At 36.1% G+C, this 24,407-nt stretch overlaps 1 protein-coding gene across 1 annotated transcript in view; it reads left to right on the forward strand.

The window, feature by feature from the left end:
* The window catches only part of LOC102483217 (vomeronasal type-2 receptor 116), a 35,505-nt gene extending 13,869 nt beyond the window's left edge, over nt 1–21,636 (forward strand). Inside the window, exons 4-6 of the mRNA XM_014587950.2 lie at nt 9,513–9,740; nt 17,176–17,299; nt 20,732–21,636. Coding sequence (XP_014443436.2) covers nt 9,513–9,740; nt 17,176–17,299; nt 20,732–21,636 — 1,257 coding nt within the window. The remainder of the gene's footprint in view (nt 1–9,512; nt 9,741–17,175; nt 17,300–20,731) is intronic.
* The last annotated feature ends 2,771 nt before the right edge of the window (nt 21,637–24,407 follow it).

Consider the following 24,407-nt stretch of genomic DNA (forward strand, 5'->3'; position numbering starts at 1 on the left):
TGCTATAGAGCACATAAAATCAGTATATATATAGAGTGAGGACATACAAAGTTTGTCTTTCATAGTCTGGTTTTCTTCACTTAGTAGGTAAGTCTTCCGAATTCAACCACTTTGTATAAAGTGTCAGAGTTTCACTGTTTTTTTATGGTTGAGTAGAATTCCATGGAGTACACAAGCCACATGTTTTCATTTCAGTCATCTAGTTTTGGACATTTGGGTTGATTCCATGCCCTAGAGATTGTAAATAATGCTGCAATAAACATGGATGTGTACATATTTTTCTGACTGAGGGCTTTTCTATCTTTTGAGTAAATACTCAAGAGTAGAATTACTGGGTCCTATTAGTAGGTTTGATATGACCTATTTGTAGGTTTCTGAGAAATCTCCAGATCATTCTCCAAAATGGAGGTATTTATTTACATTCCCACCGATAGTGTGGGAGAGCTCCCTTTTCACCACAGCCTCCCCAGGTCTTATCATTATTAGTTTTTTACATTTAAGCCATTCTAACTGGGGTTGAGTAGTAACTCACTGTGATTTTGATTTGCATTTCCCTTATGATAAGAGATGTCAAGCATGTTTTCATATGCTTTTTGGCTGTTCATATGTCTTCTTTGGAGAATTGTCTGTTCAGCTCCTTTTCCCATCTTTTAATTGGATTTATTTTAATTTATTTATTTATTTGCATAAGCTGCTTGAATTCCCTATATATTCTGGTTATCAGTCTCCTCTCTGAGGTATAATTTGCAAATACATTCTCCCACTCTGAGAGTTATCTTCTCTATTTATTGTTTCTTTTGCTGTGCAGAACCTTCTCAGCCTGATATAGTCCCATTTGTCTATTTTTGGGATTACTGCCTATCCTTTAAAAGTCTTCTTTAAGAAGTCCTTGACTACTCCAAGGTCTTTGACAGTTTTTTTCCTGTGTTTTTCATCAGCATTTTTATTGCTTGACATTTTATCTTTAGATCCTCAATCCACTTTCAGTTAATTTTTGTTAGTAGTGAGAGATAAGGGTCTAGTTTTATTCTTCTGCAGGTGGATATCCAGTTCTTCCAGCAACATTTTCTGAAGAGATTTTCTTTTTCCTACTGGAGTGTCTTACGTTTTTTTTGTAAGAGATCAGTTGTCTGTATGTTTGGGAGTTTATTTGGGGGTTATCCATTCTATTCCATTAGTCTGTCTATTTTTTGTTTCAATATCATATTGTTTTAATTATCACAGCTTTGTAATATGTTTGGAAGTCGGGAAGTGAGATACCTTCTACTTTATTCTGCTTGCACAGTATTGCTTTGGTGATATGGGACCTTTGCACAGTATTCCTTTGGTGATATGGGACCTTTTATGCTTCTAGACAAATTTTATAATTTCTTTTTCTATTTCTGTGAGAAATATCTCTGGTAGTTTTATTGGGATTGCATTAAATTTGTAAATTAATTTAGGTAGCATTGACATCTTGGTTATATTAATTATTCTGATCCGAAATCATTGGATGTTTTTCCACTTTTTGTATCATTTTAATTTCTTTTTCTAGTATTTCGTAGTTTTCTGTGAGATCTTTGATGTCTTTGGTAAACTTTATTCCTAGATATCTTATTAGCTTTGTGACTATTGTAAGTGAGACTTCTTTTTTTCAATTCGGTCTCAGTTTGTCCATTGTTTGTTATAAAAATGCTGTAGATTTTAGTACATTGATTTTGTATCCTGCCACTTTACTGTATTCATTTATCGCTTCCAGTTTTGTTGTGGATTCTTTTGGATTTTCTATGTATAGCATCATACCATCTACAAAAGATATCATTTCACCTCTTCTTTTACTATTTGGATGTCTTTTATTTGACTCTCTTGTCATTATTTCATTGATTAAAACTTCCAGTACTATGTTAAGAAGGAGTGGAGAAAGTGGGAAGCCTTGTCTTATTCCAGTTTTTAGTGGAAAGCCTTTCAGCTTTTCTCCATTTAATATGAGGTTAGCTAAAGTTTTTTCATAGATGGCTTTTATTGTGTGAGGAATGACCCGTCTATGCCAATTTGGCTGAGAGTCTTAATCATGAAGGGTTGTTGTATATTATTGAATGCTTTTTCTGCATCAATTGATATGATCATATGATTTTTATCTTTCTTTTTAAATATTATTTTATTTAACTGTATTTATTTTAATTTGACCAGACAAGGACAGAGCAAGAGAGAGCTATGCCACCTGCCAGCCCCCCATTTGTTAATGTGATGTATTGTATTTATTGTTTTGCATATGTTGAACCATTCTTGTATCCCCGGTATAAATCCTATTTAGTCATGGTATATAATCTTTTTAATATGTTGTTTAATACAATTTGCTAATGTCTTGTTGAGAATTTTTGTATCCCTATTCATCAGGGATATGGACCTGAAGTTTTCTTTTCTTGTCATGTTTTTGTCTGGTTTTGGAGTTAAGATGATGGAGGCTTCATAGAATGAATTTGGGAGGTTTTTCCTTTCGAATATTTACAAGTTGTTTAAGGAGAAGTGGGGTTAGTTCTTCTTTAAAAGTTTTGTAGAATTCAGAAGTAAAGTCATCAGGACCTGGGCTCTTCCTCGTTGGGAGACTATTACCGATTCAATCTCCTGGCTTGTTATGGGTCTGTTCAGACTTTCTATTTCTCCCTGGTTCAATCCTAGTAAGTTATATGTGTCCAGAAATGTATGTACCTTTTCTTTCTTTTCTTGTTCATTGTCATAGAGTCACTCATAGCTCTTTCTGACAATATTTTGTGTTTCTGTTATATCCGTTGAAATAACAACTCTTTCCTTACTGATTTGATTTTTCTGGTTCCTTTCTCTGTTCTTCAATAATCTAGCTAATGGTGTGTCAATTTTGTTTTTCTTCTCAAAGAACCAGCTTTAGTTTAATCTATTTTCTATATAGATAGTTCTTTTATTCTCTATTTCATTTATTTATGCTTGAATCTTTATTATTCTTTTCTCCTGGATTTTTGGGTTTTTTTGTTGTTATTTTTCCAGTTCCTGTGTTGTGTTATTAGGTGTTTATTTGCTGTCTTTCTGTTTTTTTTTTTTTTTTTTCTTGTGGGCATTAATTGCTATGAGAGTCCCTCTTAAATCTGATTTTGCAGGAACCAGCAGTTAGCGTAATGGCTATGTCACTGGACTCCCACGTAGTCGATCACGGTTCGCATCCCGGACCCGGTGGCTTAAAACTCATGCTGGGCGCATGTGCATGTGTGCCCAAGATCTCGAGAAGAGAATGGAGGAGAAAGGATTGTGGCGTGACCATCCCCCCTGGGGGGTGATTTCTCGCTTTCTGTCTCTATGTCTCTCTCTGTCTGTCTGGCGAGCGCACGCACCCTATAGCAAAACAAACAAACAAACAAACAAAAAACAACCTGATTTTGCTGTTTCCCATAAGTTATAAACGCTTGTTTGTTCGTTATCATTGGTTTCTATGATTCTTGTGATTTCAGTCTTAATTTCTTTTATAGTTCTGAATTCATTGAGGAGTAGGATGTTTAATTTCTATGTGCTTGCGAATTTTTGAGGGCTCTTTTTGTAGTTAATTTTATGTTTGATTCCATCGTGGTCAGAAAAGATGCTAGATATATTTTCTATATCTTTGAACTTGTAAAGGTTTCTTTTCTTATTTATTTATTTAGTTAGTTAGTTTTATTTTGCATACTTTCACTGGACATTACCACAGCATACAAAATGCGATTTTCCAGCCACAATACACTGTAAAGTGACTTAAACATACATGTTTTTGTCAACAACTAATTTTCCATTTCTTGTTTCTTGTGTGTATATATGTGTGTGTGTATGTTTATATATATGTTTATATGTGTGTGTATGTATGTGTGTATATATATATATTTCCCCCTATTTCTCACCCTCTGCCATTTCCCATCCTCTGCCCACCCTGTCTCTGGTTTCTGCAGTTGTTTTCCATTCCTTTATTGTTTCCCACATTGTATTGATTCATGAAATAGCTAATTAATCTAAATACTTTCAATAGTAAGTTCAACTGATGTATACATATCTGTGAACAAAAACTAACTTTAAGCATGAAACTCTGTGGATAGAATGAATCTATTATAAAATAGCACATAGCTGAGGCTATATAACTTACTGTGGTTACTAAATACATATTTTTTAATTATACTTATTAATTTCAAGAAAGCCAGTTTTGGCTTTAATAAATCAAAATTTAAAAATGTTAAGTGAACTTTGCTTAATACTTAAAGCCAGGAAGCAGGTTAGGATTCTGTTTGAATAGTAGGTACATGGACCTGTCCACAACTTGAGAGAAGACAAAACTCCTTAACACTGGAAAACAAAGCATAGAGGTCAGTCATAAAATTCTGTTTCACCAGTTCAAGCTCATGTACTCTATCTTCTGCAGTGATCCAATCTCTCCATTTAAATTGGAAAGATAATATTCAACTCTGTACTTGTCCCTACCTTTAAGCTGGCCATTTTCTTTGTTGTTTTAGAACTCTTATTTCTGTGTGTCTGACTTTAGTTTTCCTAGGATAGCACTCCCTTCAGAAGATCTTGGAAAGCTGGCCTGGTGTTGGTAAATTCTTTCAGGTTTTGTTTATCTGAGAATGTTCTTGTCTTCTCTTCCCATATAAAGGATAATCTTGCTGGGTATAGTGTTCTTGGTTGAAATTGTTTTTCACTCAACACTTTGAATATATTTTCCCATTCTTTCCTTGCTCGCATTATGTACAATGAGAGGTCTGCTATTAGCCTGATGGGATATCCTTCAAAAGTAACATGACGTTTCTCTCTTGCCAGTCTGATTACCTTGTCTTTGTTTGTGGTTTTGGTCATTTATTTATTTATTTGACAAGGTATATAAGGCATGTTCACTCACCAGAAAGACAGAGAGAGAGACAGAGAGAAAGAAAGAGAAATCACCCCCCGCCCCAGGGGAATGGCCACACCATAATCCCATCTCCTTTCTCCTCTCAGGATCTTGGGCATGCACACACATGCCCAGCATGAGTTCAAGCCACCAGGTCCAGGACTTGAACCGCAGTTGGCTACATGGGAGTCCACCAACATAGCCATTATGCCAATGGCTGATCCCAGTCGTTTTGGTCATTCTGGCTATAATTTTTCTTGGAGAAGATCTTCTTGGGTTGATACTATTTGGGATCCTTTGTATTTCTTGGGTCTGGATCTTTGAATGCCTTCCTAGCTTTGAGAAGTTTTCTTCCAGGATTTCATGGAATAGATTGTCAATACCCTTATTAGTCTCTTCACCTTCTGGGATACCAATTATCTGGATGTTTGAATGTTTAATAGCATCTAGTATTTCTCATATATTATTCTCATATTTTGGAGCTATTTTCTCAGTCTTCGTGGGGGATTTTAGTAGTCCAGCGATCCTGTCTTCTACATCTGAGATTCTATTTTCTGTATGATGTAGTTTGCTTTTAATATCTTCAAAGGAGGCTTTGACTTCCTGTTCCTGTATCATAGCCTTAATCTCCAACAGTTCCATTTGACTCTTTTTTATGGTGTGTATTTCCTCTTTCACCTCTCACAAGAAATTCCTCACCTCCTGGGACTCATCAGCTTTTTTGTTCTAGTGTTCATTGTTCCTCCTCTCTTTCATCTTTGTTAGTTTGTCATAATGAATGCTCTAAATTCTTTATCAGACATTTCCATGATTTGCATTGCACTGTCTGTGGATGAGGACTTATTCTTTTCCCTTGAGGGTGTGGTATTTTGTTGGTTTCACATGTTTCTTGTGACCCTGTCGTGATTTGTAGTCATTTGATGGATTTCCATTTCTTCCTAATTTCTAGAAGATCAATCCAAGCGATCAGAGGTGCACAGGATAATGTGGTCTGCAAACTCTTTGGTGTGTTGCATTTTTCTCCCTTTGTGAAGCAGATTCAGTGGGAATTGAGAAATATGAGTACCCAAATAGTATTCAGATTTGGCAACTTTTCATTTAGACTTATCTAGACATTCAGAAGGTTGAAGCAGGGTAGATTCTCAGTATAACATCTTTATTGCTCTTATCTCTGAAATCATTCTGTAAAGGTTTGTTTTGTACCCTATCATGTGATTAGTTTTCATAGGGTGAGAAAAATGTATGTTTTTTGTAGTTGGGTGAAATATTATATAGATTTCTGTCAAATCCATTTCATGTATGATATCATTTAGATCTTGTATCTCTTTGTTTATTTTTCATCTAGACGATCTGTCCAGAGGAGTTAGTTTGGTATTCAGTTCTCCTACAATTATTGTGTTGCAGTCTATCTCTTCCTGGACACCCAGTAGTCTCTCCTTGATGTATTTAGGTGCTCCAGTGTTGGGTGCATAGATACTTCCAAGTGTTGTATCCTTTTGGTAAACAAGTCTTTTTAAACACTATATAATATCCTTCTTTTTCTCTTCTTCTATCTTTTATGTTAAAGTCTATTTTGTCTTTTTGGTTTCTATTTCCAGCCCTCACTTTCAGACTATGTACATCCTTTTGTAAGCAGCGTATTGATGGCTTCTATTTTTGTATCCATTCAGCCAATCTATGTCTTTTAATGGAGAATTTGATCTGTTAACATTCATTGTTATTATTTATATTTGTGGATTTATTTCTGTCATTTTGTTAGCTATTTTCTCAGTTTTTTTTGCTTTTGTTTTTTGTTTGTTTGTTTGTTTTTGCTATAGGGTGCACACTCACTCAAAATATAGAGACAGAGAGACAGAAAGTGAGAAATCATTCCTCAGGGAGGATGGCCACACCACAATCCCTTCTCCTCCATTCTCCTCTCAGGATCTTGGGCACACATGCACATGTGCCTGGCGTGAGTTCAAGCCACTGGGTCCATGATTTGAACCGTGATCGGCTACGTGGGAGTCTAGCAAGATAGCGATTACAACAACTGCTGGTCCTTCTGTTGTTTTTTATTTTCCTATTTTTGTGTGTCTCTCTTCAGTTATCTTGATACAAACCTCCACTCAGTACTTGTAGATCTGATCTATTATTGGTGATTTCCTTCAGTTTTTGTTTCTCTGAGAATAAGCAAGAACTTTTATGTGTTCTTCCCATTTGAAAAAATTATCTTGCTGGATATAGTATTCTTGGTTTTAATTGTTTTTCTTTTAATGTTTGAATATATCTCATTCCTTCCTTGCCTGCATTGTTTCGGTTGAGAAGTCTGATGTTTGCCTAATGGGATAACCTTTATAAATAAGTTTCTCCCTTGTCATTTTAGAATATTTTTGTCTTTAATTTTTACCAAGCTGGCTATGATGTGCCAGGGGGAGGATCTTTTTGTGTTAATTCTATTGGGGTCCTTTTTATTCCTTGGGTCTGAATTTCTTCATGTTTCTATATATTTGGAAACTTTTCAGACAGTATTTCATGAGAGAGGTTTTCCATGCCTTTGGCAGAATCTTCACCTTCTGTAATGCCCATTATATGGATATGTTGGTGTCTAGAATTTCCCATAGAGTGTCCTCTCTTTCTTTTTTTTTTTTTTTTTTTTTTTGGTTTATTTTTCTTTCTTTTCAGTAATTTGGGCTCTGCTGGAGACTTGTTTTCGAGATCAGAAATTCTTTCTTCTGCATTTGCCGTTCTGCTATTAATGCTTTCTAGGGAGATCTTTTTTCCTTCTATCATATTCTTCATTTCCAGAAGTTCCGTTTGATTCTTTTTTAGGGTTTCTATTTCTTTATGGAATTTCTCTTTTATATCCTGCAATATTTTTCTCATTTCCTGGAACTTATTGTCTGTTTTCTCTTGCATCTTCTTGAATTTTGTCACTATGAACAATCAGAATTCTTTTTCTGACCTTTCTATATATTTCTCTGTGCTGTCCATTGTTGGGGATGGGCTACTATCCTCACTTGGGTAAGAGCTACCCCCTTGTTTTCTTATTTTTCTTTGGTATCTCTGTTAGTTTCTTGTTATCCAATGCAGTATTCTTTATTTTATTATTTTTTTTTCTGTTTTTTGGAGTAGATTCTGTAGTGCTGGTAGGGGAAATTTCATCTTTAGTTCTCAGATGTGTTCCTATTTGTGGGCTTGATTTCCCAGGTCAGGGGAGTTATGTTTCACTGCAGATGTTTGGTTCCTCTCCCAAATATTCAGTTCTTGATGAGGTGGTAGCAACCTAAGGGGATATAACTTGGTGAAGAAGATCAACTCATGTGCTGTGCTTTTCTTTTAGTATACCAAAAGTTCCAAAGTGGCTTCTAAGCCCCAAGCATGGATTCACTCTAAATCCTGCTCAGACCAGTCTCAAGACTACCATCTAATTTCTATTTGTACTGATAATAATAGCATTTGATTTGCATTTTGAGTTAATTCACATTGATGTTTTTTTTTTTTTTGGAGAGGTTTTTTCGCTATAGAGCACGTGCGCTCGCCAGACAGACAGAGAGAGACATAGAGACAGAAAGCGAGAAATCAACCCCCAGAGGGGATGGTCACACCGCAGTCCCTTCTCCTCCATTCTCCTCTCAGGATCTTGGGTACGCACGCACACGCGCCTGGTGTGAGTTTTAAGCCACCGGGTCCGGGACGTGAACCACGGTCGACTACGCGGGAGTCCAGCAACATAGCCATTACGCTAACTGCTGGTTCCCATTCACATTGATTCTTAAAAAGGCAGATAATATTGTCAAAATGACTACCCAAATGTGATTTTGGATTATTTAGAGTGCTTCTATTAAAAAAAATTAAACACTGTAGCAACAGGTGTGTAAACAATGAACATTAAGTATTTTGTGCAATAGAATGTCATAAGAGGTTAACATGATTTATTAAAAACCATTTTAGAATTGAAGTCTTTAAATTTATATTTTGTCATAAATTTTTCTGGTAATGTCATATGACAGTCAAACTCTTACCAAAGCAAGTCAAAAATGAAGCAAAACAAAGAATTTGTTCCCTTTTAAAAAGCTTCAGAGAGGGTCTGCAGGTAACATGGTGGTTAAAGTGCTGGACTCCTATATGGTGAACCATAATTCAAGTTCCAGACCTGGTAGCTTTCTGGCTCTCTCTGGTCAAACTGAAGAAGATAGTAAATAAATAAAATTAAATAAGTTTAAAAAAATGAGCTTTATTGAATTTTAATTGGTATTAAAAGAATTTCACATATTTAGTATATGTATTTGGTCGGATTTAGATATGTGCATATATTTATAGTTCCATCGCCACTACCAAGAACCTAAATATATTGTCCCCTTTTTAAAGTACCAAGATTAGCTTTCGAAAAATCAAAACCAGACTTTATTAGTCTGGATTGAATTAGAGTCCATGCAAAAATCACCTTCTGGGAAACATCCCAAAGCTTGTTGATAAGACGCAATTACTTCTCTGTTGTTCTTAGGAAGAAAAAGAGAGTTCATCTCAAATGAGCCATGAGATAGTGACCACCCAAACCTCTACCAAAAAGAAAAGATAGGGAGCCAGAAATGGAACGATCACTTAATAATTAAGGGTCTTTAATCTATACCTTAAATGCACTCCTAATTTCTTGATTGTGCCTCTCATCAAGCTGCATCCATTTCTAAGGAAAAGCCAATTAATAAACAGCGCTGGGAATAACATGACACTTGATGAAAAAAGGAAGTATGTGACACAGTATGATATCCAGAACCTTGTGAACTTTCCCAATGACAGCTGGCTGCTGGTTAAAGTAGGAGACTTTTTCTACAAAACTCGCCATGATCAAGGCTTGGTTGTCAATGAAGAAATGATAAAATGGCCTGTTAGTTTCAAGAAGGTATGATGTCATTAAAATACTAAATTTATTCAGTTATCTGAATAGTACTGAATAAATTTTGTAATTGTATTTTATTTTATAATTTCTTATTGACATTTTATTGTCATTCATCTTTTTGGTGTAAAATATGTTTTTTCTTTGTTTTGAGAAAGTTTCTTTTATTTTAAATCTGCTATGGGGTATGTACACTCATTGGTACATACACTCACCCATACACTCACTGAAAAAAGAGAAGGAAAGAGAGAAAACACTCTGCAGGGTGGATGGCCACACAATCCCTGTTCCTCCATTCTCCTCTTAGAATTTTTGGCATGCACATACACGTGCCTAGAGTGTTTTATAAGCCACTGAATCTAGGACTTTAATCTTGCAATCCGCCATGCGAGATCTAGCCAACTGAACTAATATGGCACAATATGGTGTTTCAAAGCATGAATGTAGTGTATGATAATCAAATCAAGACTATTACCATACACGTACTTTTTAACAAAGAACTTTACATTTTTGTGTCTATTAAATACTTTTTTCCTAAGGCCTTTCCACCTACCCTTCAATTTAATACCCCATACAGTTTCTGGTATCTATATTAGGTCTTTAAATACTTTAATTTCTGCCATAGGGTGCAGAGGTTTGATATATATTCAGTGGGGATAAGCAGTGTCTTTTATAATTTATGAAAAATATGGCTCATTTAGCATAGCATTAAATCTGCGTTCATCCACTCTCCTTCTATTATAAATTTATTTATTTTACATTCTTTCACTGAACATCATCACAGCATACAAAATGTGATTTGCCATCCAGAATACACTGAAAAGTGACTTGATCATACATGTTATCGTCAACAAATAAAGAGGAATGAAAAGCAACTGCAGATCCCACACTGTCTATGGTATCTGCAGTTGCTTTTCATTCCTTTCTTATATTTTCATGCATTTCATTGATTCACAAAATACCTTAATTAATCTAAATGCTTGCATAATCAAGTCTAGCTGATATATACATATCTGTGAACACATGTTGACTTTAGGCATGAAACTCTGTGGGTAGAATAGATTACTATAAAGTAGCACCTAGCTGAGATTTTATAGCTTACTGTGGTCATTAAATAGGTATTTTTAATATATTTTCTAATATCAGGAAAGACAGTTTAACTTTAATAAATCAAAATCAAAAAATGTTAAGAGAACTTTGCATAAGACTTAAAGCCAGGAAACAGGTTAGGATTCTGTTTGAATATAGGTACATGGACTTGTTCCCAACTAAAGAGAAGACAAAATTCCTTAACTCTGGAAAACAAAGCATAGAAGATAAGTAATGTTTTAGTGAAAAGTCATAAAATTCTGTTTCACCAGTTCAGACTTGTGTACTTAATATGTTGTGGTCCCGATATTTCCATTTAAATTCTGGAAGAAAACATTCAGCTCTGTATTTTTTCCTACCATTAAGCTGGCCATTTTCTTTGTTGTTTTAGAACTCTTATTTCTGTGTGTCTGACTTTATTTTTCCTGGGATAGCACTTCCTTCAGAACTTCTTGGAGAACTCGTCTGCTGTTGGTAAATCTTTTCAGGTTTTGTTTATCTGAGAATGTTCTTGTCTTCTCTTTCCATATGAAGATTAATCTTGCTGGATATTGTATTCTTGGTTGAAATTGTTTTCCACTCAACACTTTGAGTATATTTTTCCATTCTTTCCTTGCTCGCATTGTTTCCAAGAGGTCTGAGTATCTTGTCTTTGTCTGCGGTTTTGGGAAATCAGGCTATAATGTATCTTGGAGAAGATCTTCTTGGGTTGATTCTATTTGGGGTCCTTTGTATTTCTTGGGACTGAATGTTTGAGTGTCTCTCTCTAGGTTTGGAAAGTTTTCTTGTAGGATTTCATGGAATAGATTTTCAATGCCCTTATGAGTCTCTTCACCTTCTGAGATACCAGTTATACAGATATTTGGACATTTGATGGTATCTAGTATTTCTTGTATATTATTCTCATTTTGGGGGGTAATTTTCTCAGTCTTTGTGGAGGATTTTTCTAGGCCAGCAATTTTCTTTTCTACACCTGAGATTCGATTTTCTCTATGATCTAGTCTGCTTGTAATACTTTCAAAGGAGGTTTTAACTTCCTGTATTATAGCCTTCATCTCTTACAGTTCCATTTGATTCATGATTGTTTTTATGGTGTATATTTCCTCTTTCAGATCTTGCAAGAATTTCCTCACTACCTGGAACTCATTGGCTCCTTTCTTCTGCTGCTTCTGCAATTCATTGTCTCACTTGTCTTCCATCTCTCTTAGCTTTGCCACTGTGAATATTCTAATTTCTTTATCTGACATTTCTGTGATTTCCATTTTACTGTCTGAGGACGAAGAAGAGTTATTCTTTTCCCTTGGAGGAGAGGTATTTTCTTCTTTCTCATATTTGTTGTGACCATGTGGTGATTTCTGGTCATTTGATGGATTGTTCATTTCTCCCTAAATTTTGAGGTTCAGTATGAGTGTTCAGAGGCATGAAGAAGGAGGCAATTTGCAATCTCTTTTCTGTTCTGTTTTTCATTCGTTGTACTTCAGATTGAGTGGGAATTGAGCAATATCCTGACCCTAAAAGTATTTAGATGTTTGGATAATGTTCACTTGGACCTGTCTAGACACTCAGTGTGTGGAGGCTGAGCACCCAAGGAATGAAGTAAAGGAAAAAGGTAAATAATTAGAGAAAAGGAATGAAAAAGAAAAAAAAAGAAAAAATAGAAGAAAGAAAAAAAGACAATAAAAATTTTGTATTTTAATTTTAAAAAGCAAAAAATGAAAACCACATGGTGTATGCCAAGTGAAAGCAACATTTCACAGCTCAAGTTCAATAGTGATCTCAGGATGGGCCTAGGTTTGTGCCTTTCCTAAATAGGAGGTGGGAAAGGCACAGATTAGGATAATAAAGAAGGGGTTTGAGAGCCCAGAGAATATGTTACCTTAAAAAAAATTAAAAGACACAGGGAGATACAGAGAGACAGAGAGACAGAATGATGGAGAGAAAGAAACAGAGGTAGCCCTACTCACTAGAAATAAATCTGGAGGGAGAATTCTCAGCAAAAGATCATTTTTAGTCCCTGAAAACAATATTTCATGGCTCAAGTAGATTATTTGGTTTCCATGTATTTGTGTGTTTTTGAGGATTCTACTGAGATTAATATCAAGTTTAATTCTATCATGGTTGGAGAAGATTCTAGGTATAGTTTCTATGCCTTTGAGTGTGTAAAGGCTGGTTTTGTGCCCTATCATATGGTAGGTCTTTGAGAAAGTACCATGTAGGGCTGAGAAAAATGTATCTCTTGTGTTTTTTGAATGGAAAGTTTTATAGACGACTGTCAAGTCCTTCTGATTTATGGTATTATTTAGGTCCAGAATCTCTTTGCTTACTTTTTGTCTCATTGACCTGTCTAAAGGAGATAATGGAGTGTTGAGATCTCCAACAATTATTGTGTTATAGTCTATTTCTTCTTTTAGATCTAGCAGTCTTTCCTTTACATATTAGGGTGCTCCTGAGTTGGGTACATAGATATTTATAAGCGTTATAACTTCTTAGTGCATTAGTCCTTTTACTACTATATAATTCCCTTCTTTGTCTCTTGTTACGGTTTGTCTTACAGACTATTTTGTCTGAAATCAATATAGTGACTTCCACTCCTTTTTGGTTTCCATTTGCATGGAATAACTTTCTCCAGCCCTTCACTTTTAGTCTCTGTATGTCTTTATCTATGAGATGGGTTTCTTGTAGGCAGCAGATGGAGGGTTTCTGATTTTTTAATCCATTTGGCAAGTCTGTGTCTCTTGATCAGAGAATTTAATCCATTAACATTCAATGTTATTATTGATGTTTCCAGAATTGTCCCTGCCCTTAAGTTGGATGAATAACTTTCTCCAGCCCTTCACTTTTAGTCTCTGTATGTCTTTATCTATGAGATGGGTTTCTTGTAGGCAGCAGATGGAGGGTTTCTGATTTTTTAATCCATTTGGCAAGTCTGTGTCTCTTGATCAGAGAATTTAATCCATTAACATTCAATGTTATTATTGATGTTTCCAGAATTGTCCCTGCCCTTAAGTTGGATATACTCAGGGTTTTTTTTTTTTTTTTTTTTTTTTTTTTTTTTTTTTTTTTGGTTCTCTTATTGCTGTCTGTCTGTCTTTAGTTTTCTTGGTATAGCACTCCTTTCAAAATTTCTTGAAGAGCTGGTTTGGAATTGGTGAATTGTTTCAGGTTTTGTTTATCCGAGAACATTTTTATCTTCTTTTCCCATATGAAGGATAATCTTGCTGGGTATAGTATTCTTGGTTGAAATTGTTTTTCACTTAACACTTTGAAAGTATTTCCCCATTCTTTCTTTGCTTGTACCTGATGAAAAGTCCAGAGTTAGCTTGATGTGGTAGCCTTTGTAAGTGATTGAACGTTTCTGTCTTGCCAATCTTAGTATCTTATCTTTGTCTGTGGTTTTGGCCAACCTGGCTATGATGTGCTGTGGAGAGAATCTTCTTGGATTGATTCTACTTGAGGTTCTTTGTATTTCTTGGGTCTGGATATTTGATTGCTCTCTAAACTTAGAAAATGTTCTTCCAGAATTTTGTGGAATAGGTTATCAATGCCCTTACTTGTTTCTTCACCTTCAGGGATACCAATTATTTGGATATTTGGGTGTTTTATGGTATCTAGTACTTCTTGAATAGCCTTTCAGATTTATTTTTTTACTTTTTTTTTTCAGTATTTTGGCTTTTATTTTCTGTGTCAGTGGTTTTTTCTTCTACTCCCAAGATTCGACCTTCTCCATGGTCTAGCCTGCTTTTTATACTTTTGAGGGAGGTTTTGATTTAAGTATTTCAGTATTACAGCTTTCATATCTAACCATTCCATTTGATTCTTTTTTATGGTGTCCAATTCTTCTTTCATATCATGAAAGGACTTCCTCATCTCTTTGAGTGCAACCTCTCTTTTCTCTTGCGTATCATTGAATTTTGTTACCATAAATATTCTAAATTCTTTTTCAGACATTTTGGTAATATCCTGTAAATTTTCTCTACTTGGAGATGAGTTAAGTGTTCCCTTGTTGGAGATGTATTACTTGATTCTCTCATCCTTGAGGGTCTTCTCCAATTCTTAGTCATTTGGTGATGTATTCTCTTCTGGCTGATTTGTAGGAGGTGGATTCTGTGACAGTGAGCTCATGAGCTCAGTACTGTGAAATAGTTTGTTGCTATTTTCTCCCTTCTACTGTGTCCTCCAGTGTGGTAATCACAGGATAAGTTTGACAATCAGATTTATGAAGGGGAATTTCACTCTTCTTGCTACAACTATGGTGCAAAGAATTGTATAAAACACACTATGCTCAGATGTTAAGCTATTATGTACCTAGTCTTCTCTAGGCAGTGGGTAAGGGCTGAGCAGTAAAAAGGAAAGTAAGAAAAATTAAAAAAAGAAAGTAGGAAATAGAAAGTAAAAGCAAAGAAAAAAGAAAGAAAAGAGCTCACAAAAAGAGGAGAAAAAAACCCAGAAATCATATGGTAGATAATAAAATTGGGTTAAAAATAGAAAACCATGGGATGTGCTTAGCACTCCCACACAAAGGGCCAACACAGCCAGAGGCGGAGTTGCCTAAATGTTTTATGTTCTAGTTGAGGGGAGAGGAGACAGATTGACAAGAGCAAGGCACAAATGGGGCAGAAAAGCTGTTTGTTTGTTTGTTTGTTTGTTTGTTTTAAAAGATAAAAAAGGAAAAAATGTTAAAAGGGACAGATAAGAAGAAGAGAGATAGTGAAACTTACTTACCTGGCTAGCACTCAGGTCTGGAAGGGAGACCCTGGCTTGGGGGTCTTCACAACCATGAAGCTGCACCCAGAGGGCCAACACAGTCAGAGGTGGAGTTACCTGGATGCTTTCTGTCCTGGCCAGCACTAGGGAATGCTAGGAGGGACTCTGGCTGGGGAAGGCTTCACATCCATGAAGCTGCACCTAGAGGGCCAAAATAGTCAGCTCTTATTGTTTTTTTGTTTTGTTTTTTTTTGTTTTGTTTTTTTTTTTTTTTTCTGGATGAATAGCATTCCATGGAGTACATGTGCCACAATTTTTCAATCCATTCATCTGTTTGTGGAGATTTGGGTTGGTTCCATGTCATAGCAATCATGAATAATGCCACAATAAAGATAGATGTGCAAGCACTTTTCTCACCGAGTATTCTCCTATCTTTTGGGTAGATACCCAGGAGTGTAGTTGCTGTATCATGTGGTAGTTCTATTTGAAAGTTTTTGAGGAACCTCCATATTGTTCTCCACAGTTGTTGGATCAATTTACATTTCCACCAATAATGAAGGAGAGTTCCCCTTTTAACACATACCGCCAGCACTTATCATTTCTTGTTTTTTTGTTTTGTTTTGTTTTGTTTGTTTGTTTGTTCGTTTTATATTCACCATTCTGACTGGGAGGAAAGAAAAATGTAAGTTCTCTGTTGAATTATGCATAATACATAGTAATGTCCTTGATTTGTTTGTCACGTACTGCATGCATATTTCAAAAAAACCACATTGTGTGCTTTAGAGATGTACAACAACAGGATGTGAATAAGAAATCATGAAATTTAAAAAAATACCAAAAATGAAAATGCTGGGACCAGCAGGTAGCATGATGGCATGATGGTTAAGGCACCAGACACTACTACATGGTCGACCGTGGTTCAAGTCTCAGACCTGGTGGCTTGTTTTCTCACTTTCTCTCCCTCTCTCTCTCTCCCTCTCTCTCTCTCTCTCTCTCTGTGTGTGTGTGTGTGTGTGTGTGTGTGTTTCTGGTCAAATTAAAATAAATGAATTAATAAAAAAATGAAAATAGTTCTTTAAAAAGTGAAAATGCTGGGAACCAGCAGTTGGCGTAATGGCTATGTCGCTGGACTCCCACGTAGTCGACTGCGGTTCGTGTCCCAGACCCGGTGGCTTAAAACTCACGCCGGGCGCGTGTGCGTGAGTGCCCAAGATCCCAAGAGGAGAATGGAGGAGAAGGGATTGCAGCGTGTCCATCCCACCTGAGGGGGTGATTTCTCGCTTTCTGTCTCTATGTCTCTCTCTGTCTGTCTGGCGAGCGCACGCGCCCTACAGTGCAAATCTCTCCAAAAAAAAAAAAATGAAAATGCTAAGATTTAAAATAAAAATATATATAATTTAACTTAAAAAAATAAAGTAATTAGGTACCTTGGTAATATTTGCTAAACAGTATATAAATGAAATATTAATCATAGTAATTCTTAATTAGAAATCTATGTAATATCAGCACGATGAGAGCTGGAAAAATACATAGCAATGAACTTGTATTAAAAGTTGAAATTTTCTCTGAGGTAGAGGGAAATATAGATATCTGGTCAAAGTGACTGATAATGTACATGATTATGACTAATATTCTCTTTTCTGTTCAGACGCCTGAATCTGTGTGTAGCCAGAGCTGTGTTCCTGGATTCCAGAAAATTCACCAAGAAGGAAGACCAGTGTGCTGCTTTATTTGTGTTTCTTGCACAGATAGAGACATTTCAAATCAAACAGGTATAAAGTATGCCAGTATCATAATAAATTCACCCCCAAACTATTTCTCAATGAAAAAGAAAACAATAGTATTGGAAACAGAATATAGAGCACATTGTTCTCAATTTCCATATCTACGCCTTACTTCAAAACTTCAATTTTAGGGAACCACCAGTTAGCATAATGGCTATGTTGCTGGACTCCCACGTAGTCGACCGCGGTTCACGTCCCAGACCTGGTGACTTAGAACTCACGCCGGGCGCGTGTGCGTGTGTGCCCAAGATCCCGAGAGGAGAATGGAGGAGAAGGGATTGCGGTGTGGCCATCCTCCCTGGGGGGTGATTTCTCGCTTTCTGTCTCTATATCTCTCTCTGTCTGTCTGGCGAGCACACGCGCCCTATAGCAAAAACCTCTAAAAAAAAAAAAACCAAAACTTTAATTTTATAAACACTACTTCTACCCTATTATGTGTAAGCTCTTTTCTGACTGTGCTCATCCTATTAGGCTCAACTGTTGAACTGATCTCAATGGACACCATTCTTTACCATCCAGTGCTAGGTAGGACAGTATCAATCTCAGATCTCATGGTGGACCACGCTAATGCTGACCCTTAAAGTGGAAGATGTGTAATGATCAAGGCTATCCAAGATGGCTTGAAGTTGACAGAGTTTATACCAAGATGATAAGCACCAGGCAATTACAGATAAATTAATATAAAATATATACATAAAAGACAACTTTTCAACAATGTTCAAAATATTGTACAATGTTTAAGTACACAAAACTAAATAATATCAGAATCCTACACTTTTAAATACTGTAGTATAGTAAATTTTAAATATTGAAAACTCAACATGCTAATAAATTCCACAATCTGACACCTCAAAAAAAATAGCTGTTACACAAAGTATAAATTCAAGGAATTATATATCAAAATAAATGTACTATTGTCAAATATGAAATGTAAAAAGTTTATTTTATCATGCTTCTATTTTCCAATATATAAAGAATAAATAGTACAATGGTTTAAATCCTTCCAGAAGCAGTATAAAATTCTAGTCATCATAACATTAGAAATCCTTTGGTTTTAATCATTAGTAACAGTAAGTAGACATATTTGAGTAAAAATATGCCAAGAAAAAAATCATTCCTCTTGAGAAGGATCTGAAACCCCAAATAAGTGTCAATCAAGAAATAAAATTGGGAACCATGAGGTGTGGGACCCAAAATAAAACATACTATATTGGTGTCTGCCAAGCCGGTCCCTGAGACAGAAGCCAGGAGAATCTATTGACTCTAGGAATGAGAATGCTAATTTGAAAAATATGATAGACCATCACTCTTCAATACTTTGTCAATTTTATACTATAGCATCAGTATTACCTTAAAAAATAAATAAGAGCTTTAAGGCAGAAGTAGGCAAATTAGCACCTAGCTCTGTAAATAAAATGCAACTGAAACACAGATATGACCATTAATTCTCATATGCTTTATGACTACTTTCTATAATAGTAGAGGTGAGAAGTTGCAAAAAGATTTTATAATATGCAAAGCTGAAAATATTTATTATTGTCCACTTACAAGAAAAGTTAACATACCATGCTTTCAGTTGTAAGTGAAAATTTCAAAAATTACAACCCATTCTTCAAAAATTTTAAATGACAATTTCTCAAAGAATATACAGGAACAAAAGATTGCATTCAATATCCAATACTGTCAATTAATTCAAACTGTTTTCAACATTTACATGGGAAGGTTTATGAGAATGATGACAGAAAAATGAAAAAGTACAATGAGAAAAGACTTGTATTACTAAGTTACCTGTTATATACAAGAAAGACATATTAGTAGAATAGTGATAAAATTTGGGATACTTTAGGTGAATTATGTAAAGTTTATTTTTTATGTGTGAAAATAGATAAGACAGCCAATGATTTCTATTGTGCTAAAGAAATGTTCTAAGCCTTGGGAATAAAAGGCAAATCATAAGGAAAATCCAGGGGAGAGTAGAAAAGAGATTTGGAATAGATACACATCTTTGGCAACAACACTGAGCCACAGGATGGGCCAGCCAAGATCCTTCATAGACTGAGATCCACTTTCAGTAGGTTTGGTGTTATTGCAGGTGAAAGAATTCTCCTAGTATCATCAAGGAAGAATTTAAATGTTTGTACCTTGGCATTACATCAGGGGTGTCTTTACTCAAAATGACATAGAAGTGACCATTTCCTTCAACACAACAAAGATAAAGTATTTATAAAACAGAAGTACTTGTCTTCACTTTTTCACCAGATGCAGAACAGTGTATTCAGTGCCCAGCTGAAGAGTATCCAAACACTGAGAGGACTCACTGCCTCCCCAAGCCTGTGATATTCCTGGCTTTTGAGGATTCTTTGGGGATGGCTCTGGCCTGCATGGCTCTGTGTTTCTCTGTGGCCACAGCTGCAGTTCTGGGGGTCTTTTTGAAGCACCAAGACACTCCCATAGTCAAGGCCAATAACCAGCCTCTCAGCTTCATTTTGCTTATCTCTCTCCTCCTATTACCTTAAAAAATAAATAAGAGCTTTAAGGCAGAAGTAGGCAAATTAGCACCTAGCTCTGTAAATAAAATGCAACTGAAACACAGATATGACCATTAATTCTCATATGCTTTATGACTACTTTCTATAATAGTAGAGGTGAGAAGTTGCAAAAAGATTTTATAATATGCAAAGCTGAAAATATTTATTATTGTCCACTTACAAGAAAAGTTAACATACCATGCTTTCAGTTGTAAGTGAAAATTTCAAAAATTACAACCCATTCTTCAAAAATTTTAAATGACAATTTCTCAAAGAATATACAGGAACAAAAGATTGCATTCAATATCCAATACTGTCAATTAATTCAAACTGTTTTCAACATTTACATGGGAAGGTTTATGAGAATGATGACAGAAAAATGAAAAAGTACAATGAGAAAAGACTTGTATTACTAAGTTACCTGTTATATACAAGAAAGACATATTAGTAGAATAGTGATAAAATTTGGGATACTTTAGGTGAATTATGTAAAGTTTATTTTTTATGTGTGAAAATAGATAAGACAGCCAATGATTTCTATTGTGCTAAAGAAATGTTCTAAGCCTTGGGAATAAAAGGCAAATCATAAGGAAAATCCAGGGGAGAGTAGAAAAGAGATTTGGAATAGATACACATCTTTGGCAACAACACTGAGCCACAGGATGGGCCAGCCAAGATCCTTCATAGACTGAGATCCACTTTCAGTAGGTTTGGTGTTATTGCAGGTGAAAGAATTCTCCTAGTATCATCAAGGAAGAATTTAAATGTTTGTACCTTGGCATTACATCAGGGGTGTCTTTACTCAAAATGACATAGAAGTGACCATTTCCTTCAACACAACAAAGATAAAGTATTTATAAAACAGAAGTACTTGTCTTCACTTTTTCACCAGATGCAGAACAGTGTATTCAGTGCCCAGCTGAAGAGTATCCAAACACTGAGAGGACTCACTGCCTCCCCAAGCCTGTGATATTCCTGGCTTTTGAGGATTCTTTGGGGATGGCTCTGGCCTGCATGGCTCTGTGTTTCTCTGTGGCCACAGCTGCAGTTCTGGGGGTCTTTTTGAAGCACCAAGACACTCCCATAGTCAAGGCCAATAACCAGCCTCTCAGCTTCATTTTGCTTATCTCTCTCCTCCTATGCTTCCTCTGCTCTCTGCTGTTCATTGGCCACCCCAACACAGCTACCTGCATCCTCCAGCATGTCACATTTGGTCTTGTGTTCACTGTGGCTGTCTCCACCATTTTGGCCAAAACAATCACCGTGATTCTGGCATTCAAGGCCATGAAGCCTGGAAGAATAATGAGGCGCTTGCTGCTATCAGGGGCTTCTAACTCTGTTGTTCCCATTTGTTCCCTAATCCAAGTGATTATCTGTGGAATCTGGTTGGGAACCTCTCCCCCTTTTGTTGACATAGACTCACACACTGAGCCCAGAAACCTCATCATCATGTGCAACAAGGGCTCTGTCACTGCCTTCTACTGTGTCCTGGGATACTTGGGGTTCTTGGCCTTGGGGAGCTTCACTGTGGCTTTCCAGGCCAGGAACCTGCCTGACACATTCAATGAAACCAGGTTCCTCACATTCAGCATGCTGGTGTTCTGCAGTGTCTGGGTCACCTTCCTCCCTGTCTACCACAGCACCAAGGGGAAGCTCATGGTGGTCGTGGAAGTCTTCTCCATCTTGGCTTCTAGTGCAGGGCTCCTAGGCTGCATCTTTGCCCCCAAGTGCTTCATCATTCTGATAAGACCTGACAAGAACTGCTCAAAAGGTTTAAGAAAACATAAGGGGTTCTAGGATTAGAATGAAACAGGCATTCTAAAATTTTATCTCATAAGTCTGTATTACATTTTTAGGATTTCAATTCCCAAATACACTGATTTTATATTCTAATGATATAAAATAGCTGGGGGCTGGCAGGTGACATGTTGGTTGATGGTGCTGGACTCCCACATAGCAGACCACGGTTTGAGTCCCGGACCTGGTGGCTTTTCTCACTTTTCCTGTCTCTTACTCACTCGCTCTGTCCCTCTCTGGTCAAATTAAAATAAATAGAAAAAGTTAAATAAAGTAATTCTTAAAAAAATACAAAGTAGCTGAAAATGATTGACATTTAACATTAACTTTCTTTTAAAAACAGTCACTTTGTGAAACTAACCTTAGCCATCTATTAATATTAAAACTGTAAATATCATCTTCTAGACCCCCGAAACACTGAGACAGAAGCCATTTTAAATCTGAAGTGTGTCCTGGCATGTTTAGGGACCAAGGTGACTGAAACTATGCTCTAAACCCCATCTTAAAGGCATCCGAAACACTGAGACAGGGTCATTGAAATCCTAAATGCTTATTGAACCTCCTGCCTTAAGGAAGAAACTCCTTTTTATAAATCTGAAAGCAAAAATCTTTCTGTGGATACCATTTTGCAAAACACAGTAGAGAAAAAAATTGTTACATAATGACAAGAAGCCACCACAGAGACAGAAGAAATATGAGAAACCAAGAAAATATTTCTCCCCTAAGTGAAAAGAACAATCCTTCATCACCCACAGACAGTACAGTGGAACTCATGGAAATATCCGATAGAGAATTCAGAATATTCATAGTGACAAAATTAAATGAGATGTAAGAGCTGAGAGACAATGAACTCCAGAAGATGCAGAAAAAAAAAGAAAAAAGACAATGAGTTCCAAGAAGTGAGGATGTTCTTGCACAAACTAGAAAGAGGAAATGAAATAAACACTTTAAAAAAGAATCAAATGGAGCTATTAGAGATGAAGGCTATGAAACAGAAAATCAAAATCTCCCTCAAAAGTATTAAAATCAGATTAGTCATGCAGAAGATCAAACCTTGGATACTGAGGACAAAACCTCTGAATTAGAAAAAAAATAACTCAAAAAACTTAGAAAACAACAACAAAAAAATAAGAATACTATGTGAGAAATACTAAACACCCAAACATCCAGATAATCGGTATCTCAGAATATCAAGAATCAATAAGGGCATTGATAATCTACTCCATGAAATCCTGGAAGAAAACTTTCCAAATCTAGAGAGGCACTCAAATATCCAAATGTAAGAAATATAAAGGATCCCAAATAGAATCAACTCAAGAAGATCTTTTCCAATGCACATCATAACCAGATTGGCCAAAACCACAGACAAAGACTAAAATTGGCAAGAGAAAACTCTCAGGTTACTTATAAAGGTTATCACATCAGACTAACATCAGACCTCTCATCAGAAACAATGTGAGCGAGGTAATAATGGGAAAATATATTCAAAGTGTTAAGTGAATAACAGTTTCAACCAAGAATGGAATACTATTCAGCCAAAAAAAAAAAATCCTGGCTTTTGACAGTAAGTGGAAGAATATGGAAGATTTACTGCTGAGTGAAGCAAGCTAGGCTATGAAGGAGAGACATTGTATGTCCCCACTTAACATATACTGAGTGTCTGGACTCTATGACTGAAACGGATTGACTAAAGGATATACAAACACAGTAAATGGATGTTAATACCAGATATAGTGTGTGTGAAAAAGTAGGGTCTGAGGAAGGACATTTAGAAGAAAATTATAGAGGCATAGCATTAATGGGACAAAGAAATGTGGTATTATCTGTTGAAGATATTTTATAGTTTTATCAACTGGACTAGGGAGAAATGTTCACATGTTGAAATATTCACATTGTAAGCTAAATAATGTGATTGAATGTATAAAAGAAAATGAACTTTTAAAATGTAAATAAATAAATAAATGCTTTATCTGACATTTCCCTGAGTTCCATTGTACTGTCTGTGGATGAAAAGGAGTTATTTCTTTCCCTTGAGGGTGAGGTATTTTCTTGGTTTTGCATGTTTCTTTTGTCTCTGCAGTGACTTCTAGTCATCTGATGGGTCATTCATGTCTTCCTAATTTCTAGAAGATCAATCTGAGTGATCAGAGGCACACAGGAGGATATGGTCTACAAACTCTTTGGCGTTGCTTTTTATCTCCCTTTGTGTCAAAGATCCAGTGAGAGTTGAGGAATATGATGACCCAAATAATATTCAGATTTTGACAACTTTTCACTTAGACCTGTCTAGACACTCTGTGTGGAGGCTGAGCAGCAAAGCGATGAGGTAAAAGACAAAGGATAAGAAAACAGAGAGAAAGAAAAAGGACTCAAAAAAAGGGAAAAGGAAACAAACAAAAATTATTTTTGAAAAAAAATGAAAACTGCATGGTATGCTTGTGTGAAATCACTGTATCTCACTTTCATGGTGGATTCAATCTTCTTCTATCCCGCCCTTTCAGTGTGCCTAGATGGGAGGGGGGAAGAAGAGGGGAGTATTACCAAGATAAAGGAGGATTTCAGAGCCAAGAAAAAACTTTACCTTAAAAAAATTTTTAAAAAGAAAAAATGAGGGGACCAGCAGTTAGCATAATGGCTATGTCGCTGGACTCCCACGTAGTCGACCGCGGTTCGTGTCCCAGACCCGGTGGCTTAAAACTCACGCCGGGCGCGTGTGCGTGCGTGCCCAAGATCCCGAGAGGAGAATGGAGGAGAAGGGATTGCGGCATGAC

Source organism: Tupaia chinensis, unplaced genomic scaffold, assembly GCF_000334495.1.
Source record: "Tupaia chinensis unplaced genomic scaffold, TupChi_1.0 Scaffold000249_1, whole genome shotgun sequence".
Taxonomy (NCBI): domain Eukaryota; kingdom Metazoa; phylum Chordata; class Mammalia; order Scandentia; family Tupaiidae; genus Tupaia; species Tupaia belangeri.